The 20,673-nt window shown below is 41.7% G+C and overlaps 2 protein-coding genes across 2 annotated transcripts in view; both read right to left on the reverse strand.

Annotated features, from left to right (window-relative positions):
* The window catches only part of ezrb (ezrin b), a 30,540-nt gene extending 19,213 nt beyond the window's left edge, over nt 1-11,327 (reverse strand). The window contains exons 1-3 of the mRNA XM_076756333.1: nt 11,184-11,327; nt 9,371-9,493; nt 2,496-2,579 (exon numbers count right to left, since the gene is read on the reverse strand). Of these exons, the coding sequence (XP_076612448.1) occupies nt 2,496-2,579; nt 9,371-9,382 (96 nt within the window). The 5' untranslated portion in view covers nt 9,383-9,493; nt 11,184-11,327. The remainder of the gene's footprint in view (nt 1-2,495; nt 2,580-9,370; nt 9,494-11,183) is intronic.
* Nucleotides 11,328-13,411: 2,084 nt separating this feature from the next.
* Nucleotides 13,412-16,911, reverse strand: rsph3 (radial spoke head 3). Its single transcript, XM_076756644.1, has 8 exons — nt 16,697-16,911; nt 16,104-16,185; nt 15,860-16,001; nt 15,623-15,768; nt 14,721-14,924; nt 14,153-14,315; nt 13,919-14,005; nt 13,412-13,700 (listed from the first exon to the last, which is right to left on the reverse strand). The coding sequence occupies exons 1-8, from the start codon at nt 16,804-16,806 to the stop codon at nt 13,621-13,623; spliced, it is 1,014 nt and encodes a 337-aa protein (XP_076612759.1). The 5' UTR covers nt 16,807-16,911; the 3' UTR covers nt 13,412-13,620.
* Nucleotides 16,912-20,673: the final 3,762 nt, after the last annotated feature.

Consider the following 20,673-nt stretch of genomic DNA (forward strand, 5'->3'; position numbering starts at 1 on the left):
ATGTTTTCAGCTCCTTCACATCAATCTCCCTTCTGCTTTTAACCGATCCAAGCCTGTTCTCAAGGGCTGAAGCTGCAGCTGAAAGCCCTTTGAGACCACATTAATACAGGAGAGAGCATCTGGAGATGGAGGTGACGGGGTCTGAACGTGGCAAACACACTGAGGACAGACGTCTAACTAACCAGTACATCTTTTGTAAACCACGATAAATTACAGCTCGAGGCAAAATGAAAGAAGCAGCCTTGTGCAGTCATATGGAAGTGAAACTGTACATGGGTGTGTAGGGGAGTGGCAGAAGTTTCTCAGAGCGAGTTTAAGAGCAGCATGACAGGGACGAAGGCTATGATCAGCGCTGACCACACGGGCCACACCAGGCCTCACACTCGCCCTGGAAATGAGCTCACTGGTGTTACTCAGCATTTCCATCGAACCTGTTTAACACTCTGCGACCGTACTTGTGTGTCTTTACAGTGAATGACTGCCAAAGCACCCGTTCAAAACTAAATCAGGCCGCTGACAGACTTCAGGGACACAACCACTGAAGCTAAATGTCAGCCAAACACTGAGAACAGCTGCTCAGGCTTCAAACAAGGTGTGAAGCTCTGTAGGCCGTTTCCCATGCTCAAATTAGTCAATTGTATCTTTGCACTGAAATAGAGCGCTGAACTGTCTCTGACACTATTATGGGGAGAGAGTGATTATCTGTGGCACACCCCACTGAGAGCTGTTTCACCAACACTTATAAATAGAGAGATGTCAAAGACGAACAGGCTCTACTTTAACAAAACCACATGTTGAGAGCTTTGGAGCAGTAGCCACGCTGCTGTCATAAGTGCTGACTCGGTCAAAAGGCAGCCATACACAAGCAGTGACTTCAACATCACACAAAATATACCAGTTTCTGGATATGGCTGTTATTCTACTTGATTTTTAGAGATGAAGTGCTTAAAATGACTCTGATTTTGGACTAAAACGTTCTCCACAGTGCTGCTGACATGAAGGGTGAATCCCCTGACACACAGTTGGCTACACTTGCTATTGAAAAACGAGTTATACAGGAAGTGGCTAAAACAATGCCCTTCCTCCCTCGTTGCTGTCACAGAGCCTCAGAGGAGCTCACGCTAATGACATGTCACCCGCATTTGGATTTTAGGTACTGGGCTTCACAATGGCATCTCACGGCGACAGGAAAAGTGCAGTTTCAAAGAAAAGTCCCCGCTTAACAATACTGCAAATGACCAGTGATAGGAAGCACAAAGGTCACGAACAAAACCCCATGCCTCACACTACCACTTCTAGTCATTACATAACCACATCCGCTGTAATCAGCAAACATGAATACATTCACAAGGCAAATCAATGAGGTCAAATGATAGTGGCATTCATTTATTTGCTGATTAATTATTACTTTAGTAAAAGCCTCAAGTTGCCTTTGTTCTGCAACTTTTCAACACAGGAAATCATTTCTGATAATCCCTGAACCTCACCGGGAAGACAGACACTCATGAGGACACTTGAAAGTCAAAAGCTCCTGTAATCTCGTCTGTAGGAGTTAACTTTCAGACCTGATGTAATGAATGGAAAGAGCTTTGGGGGGATGATAATGAGGGCAGACACTTTCTCCTAACAGGGATCTCTCTCAGTGACGTAAATCCAGTTAGCTGACACGACGACGAAGGTTGCAGTGGTTAATAAGTTTCAGAAACACGTTTTTGATAAATGTCTTGCAGAAAATCTTACAGTACGTCGTACAGTAAGCATTAAATACTCAGCTGGAGCCAGCAGTTGGTTTAGTTTAGCTTAGCATAAAGACTGTAAACAGTGGGAAACAGCTAGCCTGGCTCTGTCCAAAGCTATCAACATCCACTGACCAGCACCTCTTAAATTCACTCATTAACATTTTAATGTATGTCTTGTTTGTTTAATCTGTAGAAAAAGCAATGTATTCAACTTTTATTTTATGGAAAATTATGTGCCAAACTATTTCTTGGCAGGGAGAAGAAGGCGACTCTCCACTGATTAACAAACCATAACATGCCATTGTTACATTTCGGTTTCTGTATGGATTAAACAAAGATGATGTATTATTTTGCAAGTTTTAGAGGCGCTGGTGATATATTTACCTTTGGATGAAGCCATGCTAGCTATTCTCCTCCAGTTTCCAGTCTTTGAGCTAAGCTAAAGCTAACCGGCCTCCAGCTTCATATGTACTCTGCAGACATGAAAATATCTACTGTCTCATTTGAATGTAGTGCTGTTCCTTTAATTCTACAAATTACTCATTGTGTATGTATTGCATATCTATATATGCTTTAATCAATACCACAGATTATTGCTAATGGCTGGCTTGAACTTATCTTTTCTATAAAAAAGACCATTTAAAAAACATTCTCTCATTGTTCTGCTTCCGAAACCTGTTAAAAGTGATATCGATAACACATTAAAGGTCATAACACTGATGCTACAGGTCAATACAGAACTGATATGCGCTGTACCTGGTCAAAGAGCTGCTTGCCGGTGGTGCTGGGCTGGATGGCAAACTCCAGCTCAGCGTCCATGGTGGTGACGCGAACATTGACCTGCGGGAAAACATGAGAAAACAGGAGTTCAAAGGCTGACCCAGAGCGACAGAGAGGTTCTCACTAGTTAGGACCAATATGAAGCAAAGCATGCTAAACTGCAGAGCACTGTGGTGTTTGTGTGTGTGTGTGTGTGTGAGAGAGTGTGTGTGTTTGGTAAAGGGGTGTATTTGCAGAGTAAACACATGGGGCTCTGTGTTTATCTCTGCTTTCTCAGAGCCAGGCGGACTGATTGAAGGGAATTCTGCTGCAAAGCCTGGCTTGTTTTCGGTAAGAAGAGTCAGTGACAGCTCTGCCTTTTGATAGAGTGTCAAGAAGTGCAATATCGAACACTAATTCCACTAATTCCCCAAGGTAAACGGAGGCGCCGTGGATGTTATTCTGAACTGACTGACTGAAGAGAGGAGCACTCAAATATGACAGCGTCTTCAGTCATTCACTCCCATTCACAGAAAAAAGGCATGTGTTTCAGTTCCCTGGTTAATGATTGATCAGAATGGCCTGCTCACACAAAAAGAGGCGGTCCATCTAACTGAAGCCCGCTTCACGAGCAACAAATTTAATGCCCACTTAGGGGGATCCACCCCAGTGATTAATGTGCGATTTCAAAACCATTACAAAAAGCATGACTGGTGAGCTGCAGAGCATAATGAGAGCTGACGTCAGCCATGTCCCATAATGGACAGAAACAATATTCTGTATTGTAGGTTTGGTTAGTAATCAGCAAACGGCATCTGAATTTCACACAAAGGCCATGCAACAAAGCACAAATATTTACAATAGCTGCTTTGAGTTAATGCACAGACTGACTCTCTTTCCTGGTGATTTAATGTCAAGTCTCTGGTATTTGTGGGGGTTATGAAAAGAAAAAGACCCTCAAAGTATTGACTGAACTTATTAATACTCAGTGAAAGCGACACAAAGAGCTTAGTGGACACAGAGTCAGGGCAGAGAACGCCTGCTAACAGAGTCCTTCAGTGACATCTTTCATCTCCAGACCATTGTGAGCCTCAGCGGCGAGCAAATTCAATGACGCCCACTGGAAAAGGGACGTCTGGGCTGCAGCAGTGACTATCTGGTGACTCAGAGCTTCATTGATTCCGATGAAGCTACACAGACTGAGCAACTCACTGACAGGCTTAAATCCCGACAGAGGAGGCAAATCCAATCACAGCACTGGATGGAAAGCACCTCTGCGCTGTGCTGTCCAGGATATCGTAAGAACACATTAGTCTAGACAGAGGATATTCAAGGATGACCCACTTTATTCATCCATGTGTCTGCTGCTTTCAAGGGAGTTGACTCAGGATGTGTGGCAAGGCAAAACTTCGCTTCACCAAAAGAACTGAGAGGAGCCTGTAGCTCTGTCCCATAATGCCACATGTGCAAACAATTTGAAACTTTCGGAGTCAACCGTCCAACAGGGCAACTTCGACCAGCTTCAAGTCGCAGCTAAAAAGCAGGGGAAGGAGGAGAAACCCTGCATTTACTCTGCACAGCAAAACAAAGCTCCCCTTTCAGCTGCAGTGCCCCAGCAGCCCCTCGCTATCATCATCTACCCTCTACTGCAGCCAGACTCCCAAAAACAAGCACAAAAAAAACTGCAGCAGAGGTGATCAGAAACTGCTCTAACAAAGGGATATTTTGAGACTTCCCTTGTTTAAAAGTGATTGTATGATTCGGTAGTAACAGTTCTGGACGATATGAGATGCTTCCACAGCAGTTACAGATGAGGCACCTAGAAAAACGCCCAAACCAGCAGAGAACGGAATATCTGAATGCGTGTGGAGCAGACGAGCCAACAGAAACCACTGAGTGAGTGATATCTGATCTCCAAGTAAGTCCTCCAACGGTAACTCACAATAAACTGAGACCATTCAGAGCGGTAAAGAAAACATGACACATATGCTAAAAATATACCGGGCAAAGACCCAGAGTTCCACAATGAGCAACTTCAGTCAGAGGAAAGTACAGGCGTTCACATTAACCATATAAAGGCCTGCATCACGAGTCATAAACGTAATAACTGACTCGGTCACACGGCTGCAGGAGCACTGGTTCCCAAATCCTGCCATAATGACACAGAGCATGTACAAATTTTCACACTTGGTGGAAGGTGCAAAATGTTGGTAACCAAGAAACAATAACAACAAGTAACACGAGCCGTATGGTTACGCAGCCATGTAGTGGAAAAGGTTGATCACAGCACTGAGATCTGAAATCTGAGATCTGATGAAGTATGACCGGCTAATACTTTTTGTTTCAGTCATCAGATTTGTTGAAAATAAACATTTAAAGGAATCGTTTGACATTTTAATGTCATTCACTTTCTCGGCAGGAGTCATTGACACCACAGCTACAGCCAGCTACCAATTAGCTTAGCATATAGACTGGAAAAAGCTAGCTGGCTCTGGTAAAAGGTAACAACAACAACAACTACCTACTTACACCTCTAACACTCACTGGTTATATCTCAGTTGCTCGATCTGTACAAAAAGATGACAATTTGTTGTCTTACATGGGATTTTATATCATGTGTTAATTAGTGATCTTTGGAAGTGCGAGCTAATTTCAGACAGAGCTAGGCTGCTTCCCCCGGTTCCAGCCTTTATGCTAAAGCTAAGCTAACAGTCTTCTGACTCCAGCTGCATATTCTCAGACCAGATGTGAGCACGTTATCGAAAGACCAGATCACAGTATTCCACATAAACTTTATCATGTTAACCCTTTTTTTCCATAATCATAAAGGTCCCAAATATGAATGAACAAATATGAGGAAAAAGTGACAAAGACACAAGAAAGAAAAAACAAGAGAAGCAAAGACCAGCAACCTCTGGCAATCACTCTAATATATCCAACACCTGCTGCCCTGAGATAATAATCCACAGGGCAACTACAGAAGAATTTATAGCCGGAGTTCAGGTGATTGATAGATTCAACAATCAGTCACTTGGCAGAAAAGGCTGCTATTCAGAAAATCAATCAATCAAGCCATTCCTCAAGAATGCCAAATATTTCCTCGCCCCAACCCCTAAAGTATAACGACACACCACCGGTCCCTGTGTGACACAATCATGGACTGGATATCCTTCCTTCAATGGCGAGGTCAAGGAGCTGCTCGTGGTCAAGTTAAAGAAATGAGGTGGTCATCACCTCAGTGGTTAAACTGTGAATGGGCTGCGCTGCATTCTTCAGTCAGGACCATTCAATATTTAACCCTCGGCACTGTTTGCGTGGCTTTACAAGAGTCCTTTGCAATGGGAGTCACCATGGGGATTCCACTGAAATGGGCTGAGAGTAATGCGGCCATAAACGACCGGCACTATTTGAGTGGAGAAAGCAGATACTGAGGTTTTAGAGAGTGTAATAAACGTAACTGAAAAATGAGACTTGAAGGACCAGTAAACGTTTCTGGATTTGTGAATCAGGCCTCTGGGGTGTTCCTCACATGATTGAGATATCAATTATTTAAAGGAACAAACACTAACAATGGCACTGGACATGAAAAGGAAACACCCATCCATGTAGATCGTGGCCACGCCTTGCACGGTTTGTGTCACGGCGCTGAGGAGGAAACAGGATTCTGGGAGAGCCGAGGAGGACTATCGTTTACTTCTGACAATGTCTCATTCAGATAAATGAAACATGAGTCACACAAGAACCAATACAGGAGCCTTGACTGCTCCTCAAATCTGGTCCAACGATCCGCCGCTGGGCGTCTCTGTCCTCTGCAAAGAAAAAATGAGTTTCTCCTTTCCAAACACACGATGCTGGAATGTTTGACGTGATGCCAAGTATCTGAGCTGAAATAATTCAGGCTGTCTGTAGGTTTCTGTGCCAGTTAGCATCCGCTTTGATCTTTGCTTTTCAGGGACCAGACTTACTTTATGAATAGAATTCATGAATTCATTTCTAAACGTGTCCATAACTCTAAGTAAGGTTTTCATGAATGCTCAACCTCATATGATGTCAGACGGCCTTTAAACGTGTCATGATGATTTTGTTTTAAGGAGGCCATTTTTGATCTGTAGTCGATAACAACAGTGAAGAAAGAGGCCAGGAGAAAGAGGGGCCAGACCTGGGGTCACATCATCCGCTTTGCAGATACAGTATACTCATTTTGAGGTGTTTATCCACATTACTCTTGTACGTTGTGCAAGTTCTCTTTTTTGCTTTTTTGGCATTATTTATTGCTCAGTTAACAAAAAGGTGTCTGGCCTCAGGTGCCATCAACACTGAACATTACCACTGTCAGTGCAAGCAAACTGAGACTGCTGAGGGAATTCTGGGTAATTTCTGCAGAGAAACAAGCTGAGTACAACTAGTTTACACGGTAAAACTTGAATTCATGTATTGAATGAGTACTCCAACACATATATCAAGCTTTAACATGAGGCTATGCTAATGTGTAGGGAATCAAACAAGAGCTGGACAATAAGTCGATCAGCAGAAAGTGAACTGGCAACTATTTTACTAGTTTTTCAAGCAAAAATGCCAAATAATTAGTCTGGTTTCGGCGTCTTTGATGTGAGAATTTTCAACATCTTTGGGTTTTGGATAGTTGGTTGGACAAAAAAGTAAACTGAAGGCACCACGGTATTTTTTAACACCGAACAGACTAAACGATTAACGGATTGAAGAAAAGTCAGCAGATTCAAAATTCAAGAAAATAATCTGCAGATGCATCAATAATGAAAATAATCTTTACTGTGCTTGTCTGTAACATAAGGCTTCTTTTTAACTGCAGCTTTGGGTGTTCCTTTCACCTCACCCACCCCTGCCTCCCCCACTTGTAATATATTTCTGACGCTCTTCAAACCAGTAATCTAATTACACACTTTTCAGGGAACTCAAAATATAAACCCTTATTTACACATCTGACCAATGCTAAAAGTTAAATTCAGCATTTGCAGGATTAATTTGAGAGCACGAAGCTCTCTGGAGGAACCAGCATCAAAGGGAAAACTTCATTAAAACAGACTTAGTGTCCTTTATATTTTTCCTGCTGTGTTGCAGATGCCGGGTCAGTCATGAGGCCACGTGTTAAACAGTCGGTAAATCAGAGGATAAAATTAAAATCAACGTTTGCCTTCTTTTCTAGATAACATGGAAAAGGAAACACTCTGACATCATCCTCCAAAAAGGCCGTTTTGTGGCAGCTGCCTTCTGCTATCAGACAGGCGTGATGTCATTTCCGACGCGATGCTCATGACAACCATGAGGCTGCTCTAAACAAACCGACAACACACTTTATGACACCGCCTTTAGTCACCCTCATCACAATGTGCCGCTCTGTTCAACGTCAACCTGTCTCTGTGCTGATCTGAGCAGTGTTTCTGCAGCAATTTCTGTGTCAGTTTGTCCTTCTTTTTTTTTTTTTTTTTTACCAAAATCTTCCCACTTTTGAGCCTATTTTACATCTTATTCATTACAATCTAGTAACTGTGTGTTTCAGGCATCTCTGGACTTTCTATTCTACTTTTTACATAAAGAACAGAACGTTTTATTCAAAGGAAAGGTGTTTTACTCACATGCATGCCTACCAATTTTCCATTTTTCTTAAAACTGTAAAACACACAGAGGCTCATTATACTAGAAATTTCCAAACAGTGCACAGAGGGAGGGACATGCGCCATGTGCGACTGTACAATATGTAATAGCTGGGGTGGGGCAAAGCCAGCGAAGACAAATTGAAGGCAAAAACCTGTTCAAATATTTAGGACAGCTTCATCAAATAATGCCTCTTTTTTTGCCTTTTGTTTGGCTTTTCTGCTGATCAAAAGTCACTGATACTGTAAATACTGCAAGTCACCATTTCGCATTTTTTACCAAGACTCCAAAATGACTACGGGAACCCAACATTAAGAGGGGAGCAACCCCCAAATTTCAGCCTGGAAATCAGACTTCAAAAGCCGAGGACAGAAGCTTGTATTCATCACAAACTTCTGAGGACATAAACAAGGACATTTTCCACCCCCCATTGTTTACGATGCTGCACAAGTGTACAACATTACAGAGAGTGAGTTCAAAGATTCTGCGACTGTGCACACCCATTGAAACTTATGGGACACCCCCAGGACATGGACAAGAGCATGTGATTTGAATGGCACTCCCCTTTAACACAGACCCTACTGGTGTTTTAAGGCCCTATGACATAATTACATATACAGTGCAGCGAAAACCAGTACTGTCGTGATTGTGATCCAGTCCATAAATGTATTCCTGCTTAGTGTAAATCCCCATATTGTGTTTCTGATTCATTCAGTCGGATTTCAACATGTTCAACACATGCCATTAAATGGAAATGTCAGCTGTTTCAGTGATCAGTCAGCTTGGAGGGTGAGGAAACTCTGATTAGCATCTGGCAATCTGTCACTCCCATGAAGTGATTTTAAGATTTTTTTTTTTTTTTTCTCCAAATTAACAACAAAAAAGTCACATCATTTACAGCCAAACATTAACTATCACGTCTCAGACCTAAACAAATCAAATTTGATTAATAGAGTCAAAAAAAGTAAATATAATATTCTTATAAAGTGCTAGCGTTAGCATCAGTGTCAGTATGCTAACATTCACTGTACCGCACATTCAACACTTCACCTAAATCTGAGTGCTGTTAATTAAAAATTAGCGAGATTACTGTCGAAAAAAAGATGAAAAACACACTGAATTTAGGAAGCTTAGTCCTCCATTAACGTAACCTGTCATGTTTGAGTGAAGGCTGGCAACCTGTAAAGCAGAGACACAACAAACAGTGACTGAAAATGTCAATAAACCGACGGGTTACTCACCGCTTTCGGCATTTTTCTGTTCTTTTCCTTGCTGTGCGCGAGGAGCCGTTAGATTAAATAAAAAAAAGTCTTTCCAAAGAAGATACGAAGACTCCGTGTGGCTGTACCTCTCACTGTGCCTTCCTGGAAAGAGAGAAAGAGGAGAAACGAGTTTCAGCCACTTCGGCGTTACTTAAACCCGGTTGAGGGCAGCTCGACACTCCTGCAGGCGACAGTCATCAGGATGAATCACCGCGACGACGACAAGCTCACTGCAGCTAGCAAGCACAGCGCAGGAAGTTAAGGCGAGCTGAACTTCAAAATAAGAGCACGGCGAGCTTTTGTATTTCTAACATTTTACAATCTTGAACACAGCACTGCATTTTACCCTTAACATGAGCATTTTCAAATGTATATGTAAACTTGGACACCTTATTTCTATAATTTTTTTTAATCATACACTTTACACCTTTAAATAATTGATAACTCAACCGTACAAACCAATTACTGTAACTACAGGCCTGAAACAATTGTAAGTACAGATTAATCTCTCAATTATCTTTTCAGTTAATAATATTAATTATGAACTGTCCACCAATGATGAAAAGGGACCATCGCAATTTCTCAGAGCCCAAAGCAACATCTTTACATTTCTTCACAAAAGCACAAAATCCCAAAATGTAACAGTTACACTAAAGTAAAACAGGAAAGCAGCAAATTCGAACATTTGAGATTTGAGTTTTGGCCTTTTTACTTTGAATTGATGTCCTGCAACAAATGAATATTTAAATTTCTGATCAACTGAACACTCATTAAGTCTTTAAACATATTAGTGTAAAGTGTTTGAGGATACTCCTTTTACAATAATAATTGGTCTACATAAATCAACAAAAAGTTTGATGATAGTACTAACCGTGATGAAATTCTGAATTTTGCAATAATTAAAGACCTACTGTGTGCGTATCAGGCAAAACTGATTCTATAAAACCATCAAGTATCATGAGGTCTTTGAATAGTGTTCATTCCAGTCCAACCCTTTTGTAGTTGTTACTTTAAATGATTTTATTTTGAAATTTACCTCCGGAATTCTATTCTGCATCTTCATGTCTTTTCTGCCTTGACACCGTTGAATCATACATAGAGCAGGCAGGTTAAATATGGTACTCAATGTGCCTCACCCACTAGCAGTGACAAAGTTGTAGTCCCCACCCTGCCCTGTTTCAGCATTTTATTTTGGCGATTTCATTTGCTACCAAACTCACACTCCAATTCAGATCAATGGCAGCCATTTAGACCAATACTGCTGTATCGCTTCATAAAGTCGCCTTACGAGGCAGAGAAACAATGATGCATCACACTAGAGATCAATGGTCAGAAGCACTAACCCAGTCAAACATAAGATAATGCAGCGGTTAGAGAGTCGGAAAATGTGACAAAGCGATGAATTTCAGAGTATATTTCCACGGGAGGGCTGCGTCTATGCTATGCTATGAGTGAAGTGGGTACACACCCACGGCGACAGGGGAACCAGTGAAGCCCAGCAAACGAGAAATTCCACCTCCTCAAACTGAAACAAACCGTGAAACTGCTGAACGTGGTTAAAGGTGAGCTCTTATAATAATGTAAAATGATGCCTTTTGTGCTGCTGCTTCCTCTGCGCTGCAGCCACATCCTCACTGTAATCCCGCTGACACCTGTTGCGAGATTTGCCTCCTTTGTGCAGAGCGGCAGAAAGTGCGCGGAAAAAGTGCGGAAAGTAGGGGGTTTGGCGCTCGCTGCACCGCAGGCGTCAGTCAGCACAGCAGGCAGGTCGTCCACTTACTCAGAGGCTTACCGGAGCTGATGAGGTTTGGAGAAGTGAGGTGAGGATTGTTCAGCGGTCCGGAGCTCGCAGCCGCAGATTTCCCCTCCCTCTGTTCATCCAGGCGCAATATGGCGCTCATCCATCCCACCGCGTCGCGCGGCCGATCCTGTTCCTGCTGTGAGCTGCGGCGGCGCTGCTTCACAACACAGGGTCCGGGGACCGTGAGGGGACTCCGAGGGGCCTTCCAAGCAAATCACAGTTTCATTCATCATTCACAGGTTGAGGGGCATTTTAGCTGGAGGTGGGATTCCCCTTCGTACAGAAAGGTAGTTTTGAATGTGGAGCCACAGTGAGACAATGATGGTGGATGGCATGGAAACTGAAACTCTTGCATCACCGTTAGAAGATCGGTTGAGGTCTATAAAACATTTTTTTTGTTTGAATCGTACACTTATTTTTATATATGATCATAATAGACCAGAAATGGTAGACTTGACGTGACAAACACACAGTGCATAACAGTAACATTAGTACAGAGGTGTTGAGGGCGGTATAATGTATTTATTCTATTCCATATGACTGTGAACACCTTTAAATTTAATTGACAGATCCTGCTCAGTGTTTTACATCACTCACTTTTGTTTGCTGCTGAAGATAATTTGTTCTAAAAAAAGAAGACTTTTATCTGTGTAAGTCAGTTTAGCTGAGATAACCACATTAATGAGATTTCAATTATTTGAGCAATGGCTGCTGATACGGTCTGTGACAAATAGATTTAAAGCTCATCTGTCACCTGCGTGTCACCTGTGTGTCACCTGTGCTGAGCGCCGATGCATCACGGCAGAAACAGGGGAAGGGCGCGTCATCCGCCCCGCGGCGAACCCAGGAAGCGCAGCCATGTGAGAGGGGAGGTGTCATAGGCGAGCCGACCAATCACACGACGGGATTAAAATAGAGCCGTATATATCGGAGGTTTGACTCACTTCTCACCATAATACGAAACCGAAGAGTGATGCGACAGCCCTGCCCACGACTTTATAGCACTTTGGCTTTACCCTTCACCATCATGGCCACTGTCACCTCTGCCATCACTTCCTCATAGCCTCAAGTTTATGAGGATAAAGTATGTGAAAAATGTCTTGGACACATCAGGTGGTTCTGTGGACTTTGGATTTACACTGAACTTTGAGACTAAACAAACACCACGTTTTTGTTTAGGTAAGGAGATAAATTTAGCAGAGTCAGCCTGAGCAATCAATGCAAAACCTTCTTTAATTTGCCTGAATGAACTGTTTGCAGCAGCAGGCCAGATGCAAATAAAGTCAGAGGTAGGCACTTTGAATGGTCCTCTAAATATTTGCAGTTCCTTTAAACCTGTTGTTCACCTGCTCTGTGACCCATACTTCCTTCCTGCTTCATTCTTTATAAGGTAAAACTTCTTTTTTTCTGATTTGCCGCGGTTGGTGTTTCCAAACTCCTGTTGACAGGCAGGAACTCTGCTCTGATAAGTGGAAAATGGACAAATACAGAGAGAAAATGGTTGTTTTGACTGGTTATCACAAGCTAAATGATATGCTGCCGCAGAAAACATTAAGGAACAGCTAATATTTTGTGTTCAGGAAGTTCAGGTCATTCATTGGCAGCGAAATGGGAGGTTGATAATTTGGGAAATTGTAGGTTTACAGCAAATCCCTGCATGCCAACCAAGTGTTTTCATGGCATTTTTATTGGTTTTTCAAAGATTGAAACTTCACTAGAGCTCAATATTTAGCAGAAGAAAATAAAAAGTGACTCTGTTTTTAATAAGAATGGCTCACGACCGGTAACATGACCACATCTGATATTATGACTGGACTGCTGTGGGTTTTACAGTGTAAGACTAAACCAGCCACGAAATCCACTTCTAAATGAATTTATTTTATTTATTTTATTTTTTTGTCAAACTGCTTTCCAAGGTCAGGAATGAACGAACCCCTCACACTCAATGAAATATCTCATAATGCTTCAACCATTCAGAAGTAAAACTCTGATATACAGAAACAATCTTAGGATAACAAAATGATCAAAAAGGCGGCGTGACTGACTTTGTACCAAGTAGATCCTTAAAATTCTTTAAACAACTAAATGAAACCAAGTGCTTCAAACCTGAGGAAGCTGCTAAAGTCAACATCCAAAAGGACAAAACTGCACTTGAATGTTCAGCTATCTCACAAATTCACAACTAATCATTAGAATCATAATAGTGATTTTTAAGATTTGTGAACACAGAATCATCTTTATTACGCTGGTATGAACGATGTTTTGTGACATATCGGTGTCTATAAGTTCTTTGTAAAAGAAGTAACACACATGCACCTGTATCACGTTCTCAAAGAGACAACACATTGCAGTTTAGTGAGTAAAAAAAACATATTTTTGAGGATACATTCATGCCCTTAACCTTCTCTGTGAACCATCCCCACTGAGTCTATACGTCAGGTTTAGCTGGCTGCGTCTCCAGCTCTTTGAACTCCTCCAGTCTCTTCTGGGCGACATCGAGGATGATATCTGAAAGAGGGGATGAAGACGTTTCAGTTAATGACCTTTGTAATGTTTAAAAACAACCACTAGATGGCGCTCCAGCAATGTCTATGACCTGATGACCCTGTGACACTGTCAGGGATGATATCACCAGCGTTTAGAACATGTTGACTTAACTCCATCAACTTAGAAAAAATGATAAACAACCATGAAGCAGAAATCAAATGATTGATGCGTTCTCTTACTGTCCAGCAGCTGTCTTGCTACGTATCTCTTATCCAAGCTGTTGTTAACCTCAGCCATCAGCCATGGGAAGAAATTAGTCTCAATATCTGGAAAACAGAACCACAAACATGATAAAAGGTTAAACACTCATATGCAGATCAGTGATGGAGTGCAGTGATGCCCTCGTGTGTCAGAAAGGAGAACTTCTGAATGGGAGCTGAGGCCGGAGGGCAATGCAGCAAATAAGGGCTGACCTTTCGCCACGGGGTCATAAAAGTAGCCGTGGCTCCTCAGCGAGGTAAACACTGCTGGCAGGAGGTCAGCCAAGTACTGCTGGGTGTACGCCCGGGCAGCGATCTTCTCTGCTGTCTCTCTTTCTTTCTGCAGCACCTCCCTCTGCTGGGCGATTCTACGGGCCTGAGTTCAGAAGAATTTATTTTATTTATTTATTTATTTTTTTAAACAAACACAAACTTTTTGTGTGTTGATTTGATATAATCATGAGTCAGAGAAAAAATCCTTAAGACCACAGATTAAGATGCTTTTTAAGGACAGTGGCATGTTTGTTTGAAATATTTACAAGAACTGAGCAGTTAGTCAGGGCAGTGATAGTCATCCATTTCTGAACAGACACAGAAGAGACCACAACAAAACACACGCTAAGGTGTGGTGCACACACTGTCACACTCACCAGCGGTCTGGAGGAAATACAGAGCACCACAGCAGTGAGCACTTAGCATCACAGATAGAGACGGAATAAAAGAGCAGATACCTTCAGAGATATCATGACCAGATTAAATGCTGTTTCTATAATTTGCATACTTTCTCCTCTCTGCGGCGTCGCTCCTGCTCCTGAAGCCGAAGCACCTCTGCCAGCTCGTTATTCCGCATCTCTTCGAAGGCCCTCTGCTGGGCCCTGAGACAGGCCAGCTCCTCCTCCTCCATCACCTCCTCCAGGGACTGTTCTATTGTCTTACCCACCAGGACCTCCAACAATGGCTGCACCTCCCTGTCAAAGTCAAACAACTGCAGAGGATACGAGCAGTCAGCGGTGTTACATAGTGCATTTTAAAACATTATCAAGCCTTCAAACACTGAACATGTTCTTTGTCCTTAACATCTTACATGATGACAGCAAGAGGAATCCAGCAATTTAGCATTGCATTTCTATAAAGTTGCAGGACTCACAAGAGATGGAATAATAGCACAGACCTGCTAGGTTAGCAGCAGTAATAGTAGCTTGTCAAAACAACACCACAATGTCTCAAACGCATGTTTTGCACAAGTCTATTATTTATGATAACATCTGCTCATGCCCATTAAATCTGTGCAAACATCTTGGACAATATTATATTTTTTTTCTACCGTGTTACATATTTTTCCAGCGTGCAATAGTACAAAAACACTGTATTGTATTTTCAATTCAAAATTTTTCCATTGAGAAACTGAGCCATCCTTTCTCAAGACCATATATAGTTGATTTTATTTCGTATCCCTTTTTATTGCTTGTTTTTTTTTTTCTCTGTCTCCTTGTTAGTCGTGCTGTCTGTAACAACTTAATTTCCCGGTGTGGGATCAATAAAGTTTTATCTTATCTTATATGTCAAATCGGTGGAGTCTCCCCTCAAATAATGTTTGATGCAGGTTTAAATTTTTTGATTAGAACTATGTTGAGGCTATTAAGTGCACAAAGCATGTCCAGACATCCCATTTGGATCACCTACCTCTCCCTCCTCAATTTGGGTTTCAGCATCTTTGCCAGACTTGGCAGGTATGAAGAGCGGTGTTGCAGGTTTGTCCAAGAAAGCATCAGTCTGGCACTCAATATCTGTAGCATCTATAACATCACTCAATTCTTCGAGATAAAGTTCTGAAAATAAAGGAAAAACCTGCTTTGTTTTCCCAACAACACATGCAACAAATTCATGATGAACTGAATAAACTACAGATAAATTCCTGACCTGTTTGGACATCAATGTGCTTTCTGCCCTGCAGGGCCTTGGGAGTCGTGGGTCTGAACTGCTCCCTGGCTCGTTTTCGAGCAATAGCTCTCCTCCTGACCTCCTGCTGTCTGTGTATTTCGGCGGGGTCTGGCTGAGTCACCTGTCAAAGGTGGATGACAAGACATATTTTAAAGATGAAGTGACTGAAAGAAAGGCAGACATTGCAGGGATCAAGCATCGTGATGTTATGTTTCATACTTACAGTTGGTATGATGTGCTGGGCGTAAGTGTTTCCTCTTACAACACGCCGATCGTACATAATGTTTCCATAATTACTGTGTGTCCTACATTGTCAAGGAAAAACAGTGCAGTCATTCAGGCAGCACATTAGCCGCTGAGCTTAACACTTGTTAGCCTCAGAGGTGAAAGGCTGATCCGCGTTGTGCTGGTCTTTGACAGTTTAATAAGGTGGCATTTTAACTGCCATTTATTTTTTTTCATCCATTTTCTTTCAGTGTTCGAGGAAGTATTGAGAATATTTACTGTTAAGTAAAGGTTGTGATACTGCGGGGTAAAAGTGCTCAAATTACAAGTAAAAGTACAGCAGAGTTCAGAGTTTTACATTATTTCAACCCTGATGTCAACACAGTTGGGATGCTGTGTAAAACATAAATAAAACAGAATGTGAAAATTGGCTTATCTTTGTTGACATATACTCAACTCATACATACTCAACTTCGTGCTAACATTTCCTGCTAAGTGTTATGATGTGTATCAGCTACGGCAGCTAGGTCTGTCTTAGTTTAGCTAATCTTAGCGCAACGTTAGCGCTTTGCTAAAGCATAAGACACGTACTGTTCAGACGGGGGCTCTCTGTACTTGGAGCGGGTCTCAACAGGTCTGGGGCGGCTCGAGAAGGTGTAACTTCCGTTTGGATCTCTTTGGCTGTGTGAAACAAAAGCCATTTTCAGAAACTGTCACACGCCGCAGTTTTAACAGTCAGCTAACGTTAATGTTAGCCGTCAAACTACGAACACAACCAAGACAAGAGGAGGCTAACGACAACTGTTGTAGCAACCGTCTCCAGGAAGTGTAACTTAGCGACGGGTACGCCACTTCCTGTAAAAGCATACAATTCAAAAACTTTATATTTATTACAACCGCCATTACAACTTCCAGTACTACGTCTACACTTACTACACCTATTACTGCTAATTTTACTACTACTACAAATACTACGAGGCCTATAAGCTTTTGCGACTGTTACTGTTGCTCCTATACTGTTAGCATACAGCTACTGTTGATATTATCTACAACTGACATTCGGAATACTATGACTATTAGAACTGTTATTTCTACCAATACTACTACCATTATTACCACTACCATTACTGCTACTTCCTACTACTACTCATACTATTCCTGTTGCTATTGCTTCAACTCCCTCTCTTTCTACTACTACCGCCACTAACAATAGTATGTCTAATTGTATACATATTTTAGCTCTTACTGTATAAGAAAATTAAATGTCAGCACATTTAGTAGCTCTTCTGGAGCTTTCTGTAATTGATCTTCCTCATCAGATGGGATTTGCCCAGTTGTGGAAGTGTAGATGTACAAATTTCCACTTCTTCTGAGCACTTTAAGGACTTCGCATTCACGTTGGTTTAAGGATTAAGAAGTTCATTCCTGACCTGGAATTCATGCACAACCAAAAGCCTCTTGACATGAGATTGTTTTGTCAATGTGTTTCGACACATTTCAAAGACCACTGTCAGAGACCACTTCCTGGACAGTTGAGTCAAACGGTGACAAAGTCAGCCTTATCTGCGCATCAAGCACTCATTCCTGAGTATCTCCAGAAGAACTTCAGAGTTAGAAAAGTTTTTTTTTTTGTTATTCTATTTGCTCTTTTTCTACTGATGTTATAGTGGCGTTTACAGGCAGAAGTCACAGGACAAAATGTTATTGTGAGTTGCGGTGCAGGCCTGACATCTGTTGCCACCTCGACCTGCTTTGCACACTTAAACAGTGTACAAGCAAAACAAAACTGTGCCCTTGAAAACAGATTTTGTTTTGCTCACATGTGGAATTGAAGTGTGGGCGGCATGAGACATTTAGTGAAAGACAGCAGAAACTCCACTCAAGATGATGTTAACCACAGGGAGCATTTTCAGCTCGACGGCAGGTCTGAAAGTGTCAGAGAGAATTAGGGCACCAGAATTTACACTAAGCTGTGAGAGTAAAGGTGAGAGCTCTGCGGTCAGAGGGACGATGGAACTGGTGCTTCTGTGCTTCTTTATGTTTCCAGATCAGAGATTTCATGGCAAAGATGATGCATGTTTGACTGTGAAACGAGTAAATAACCAAACCAACCGTCATGAAATAACAAATCTTTATTCACAACACAAGCAGAACAATATGCTGCTAGTACTACCAACACCACTACTCCACTACTAGTACCATTACTACTAGCAACACCACTACTACTTCTATTGATACCACTTCCATGGCCACCACTACTACTACTACTATTACAAGTACCACAGCTACTGCAGCATCAATACTATGAGCTCCTCTGCTACTACAGTACCACTACTACTTCTTCTATTTATACTATGTCTATGAGTACTATGTCTACTTGCACAAATATTATTACTACTGCTTCTAGTACTCAGATGATTCTGCCATCGTTTTGCATATTGGCTTTGTTTTAGAACAGGGGACTTCTTAAATACAGAGATTCTTATGTAATATTTCCATGAAAACTACACTTTGTTCACAACACAAACAGCCAAATTTAGCCACGGCTGGAGGAACTAGGTCATGTGTTTTTGATCTTTTTTCAAAGGAACAATGAATGTCTATTCAGATGAGTGGGGAGGTTTCTGTTTCGTGAAGGCTGGGATCTGCTCTCCTGTGTGCATCTTATATTGTTTATGTTTCAACTGTCACAAATGATTACAGGTTATTAAAGGGTAACCCGTTCAGCACGCCACTGTGATAGCATTCTCTCATTAGTGTTGAGTGTCAGCCATGAGATTACATAACTAGAAGGGCATACTTCCACAGATTCATCTTTTCTTCAGTGCAGTAATGTCTGGAATAAACTATTGTCTTAGGTTTATTCCAGCCTTGAGTCCCATTTACAAATCCACAAAGTGAATTACTATATTCGTAACATCTTTGATTAAACACACTGTATGGGAGGAACAGGCACCCACAGTGTAATCAAAAGCCTTTCCCAGAGTGTCAACATGCCACCTACTGTCTTTGAAACAGTAGGCGGCCATTCAAACAAAGAGGAAATTAGGTGGTAATTAAAGTAAATAGGCACTCAAGTGGAAAAATGAGCCATTAGTAATGTACATGTGCAGTGGGTAATAAGAGGCTAACAGGTGGTAATGGAAGCAGTGAGGTTGAAACAGAGGGGAAAGGCAGCATACAGTAGACCATGCACACACTGAAACTGACAAATTCACTCATGTGTAATATCAGCAAGCTGAACATTTCCAGCAATGTAAACTCAACCATTGCCTTTTGTGTCAGCGTTGATAACAGTAGTGCAAAACAAAAGTGGGATTTGTGATGTAGACCTGGGAAAAAAAAACACAGTGCATGATGCCGGAGGTTAACTGTCTGACAGCTGTTGGGATGAAGGACCTGCAGAAACATTCTGTCTTACACACTGGATGCAGCAGTCTGTCACTGAAGGAGCCGCTCAAGCCCCCCACTGTGTCATGCAGGGGGTGGGATGGGTTGTCCATGATGGATGTCAGCCTGGCTAACATCCTCCTCTCACTCACCTCCTCCATGGTGTCCGGAGGGCGGTCCAGGACAGAGCCAGCTCTCCTGACCACTTTGTCCAGTCGTCATTGTACTTTAGTATGTATTTTTGTATCAAATGAGTACTATGAAATTTGTCCCTCACGCCCTCCATTAGAATCAGTTTGTGGTGTTCTTGTTCCGGACTTCTTTGGAGGACGACAAAAATACCACAGGACACCATCACTTCCTCAAGATTGTGATTCAGTGCTTGTGTAACACTGTTTTAATTAAAAAAAAGGAGAACATTTTAAGCTTCAAATGACAATATTATACCACCTTCCACTAAACAGGTGTCAATGTAATTGAATTATCCCCCTTTGTGACATCCTACAATCATGATTCACACCGATTTACAGGTTCACAATAATTACTTGAGAGCTCATCACAATTAAAAGACTGACATGCTATGTGCAGCTCTGCCTTTCAATCAGCTCAGCAGCAATAATGTACACTGATGAGGACATGTAGTTAAAAAAAAAAAAGAAAATCAGATAAACAGCACTTTCATTGGCTGATGGTGTGTTTGTTGATGGATGTCATTTCACAGGTGATGGAAATGTGACTGATGCATGAAATAGAATAAATGTGCCTGTTGGATATATGATTGAAATAATTAACAGAAGAGTTCAAACAGCTGTGAAGTGAAAGTCTGACACAGTTCAGGAAAATAATCACCAGGTGATGATGAAATGATGGAAATAATTGCAGCTGTAGTTATTGGTTCTCAGTCTTCAAAGCTGTTCTCACCAAATATTCATTATTAGTCAAATTAGCTTACTTAAGTGTTCATTAAGACGCCTCATAACTCACTGAAAATATAATAAAACTGCTTTTCAACAGTGTTTAAATTGAGGTTTGAAAATTACCCGTGACACATCCACCATGTTGGGCAAAGATCTTGATAACAGATATGAGCTGATGACTCAAGTTCCTTCACATTTAAAATGTCACCTTTGGCTCAGTAGAGATATGAAAACAGTTCAAAATCAACGCTGCTGTACTGA

Source organism: Chaetodon auriga, chromosome 18 (genome assembly GCF_051107435.1).
Source record: "Chaetodon auriga isolate fChaAug3 chromosome 18, fChaAug3.hap1, whole genome shotgun sequence".
NCBI lineage: Eukaryota > Metazoa > Chordata > Actinopteri > Chaetodontiformes > Chaetodontidae > Chaetodon > Chaetodon auriga.

Bases quoted from the DNA above. Each gene is read 5' to 3' on its own strand.
- rsph3 (XM_076756644.1), bottom strand. From the start codon at position 16,806: ATGGCTTTTGTTTCACACAGCCAAAGAGATCCAAACGGAAGTTACACC. The intron at 16,186-16,696 runs GTACGTGTCTTA...TTGACAATGTAG, and splicing joins AGAGAGCCCCCGTCTGAACA to GACACACAGTAATTATGGAA. The intron at 15,769-15,859 runs GTCAGGAATTTA...CTTTATTTTCAG, and splicing joins GCACATTGATGTCCAAACAG to AACTTTATCTCGAAGAATTG.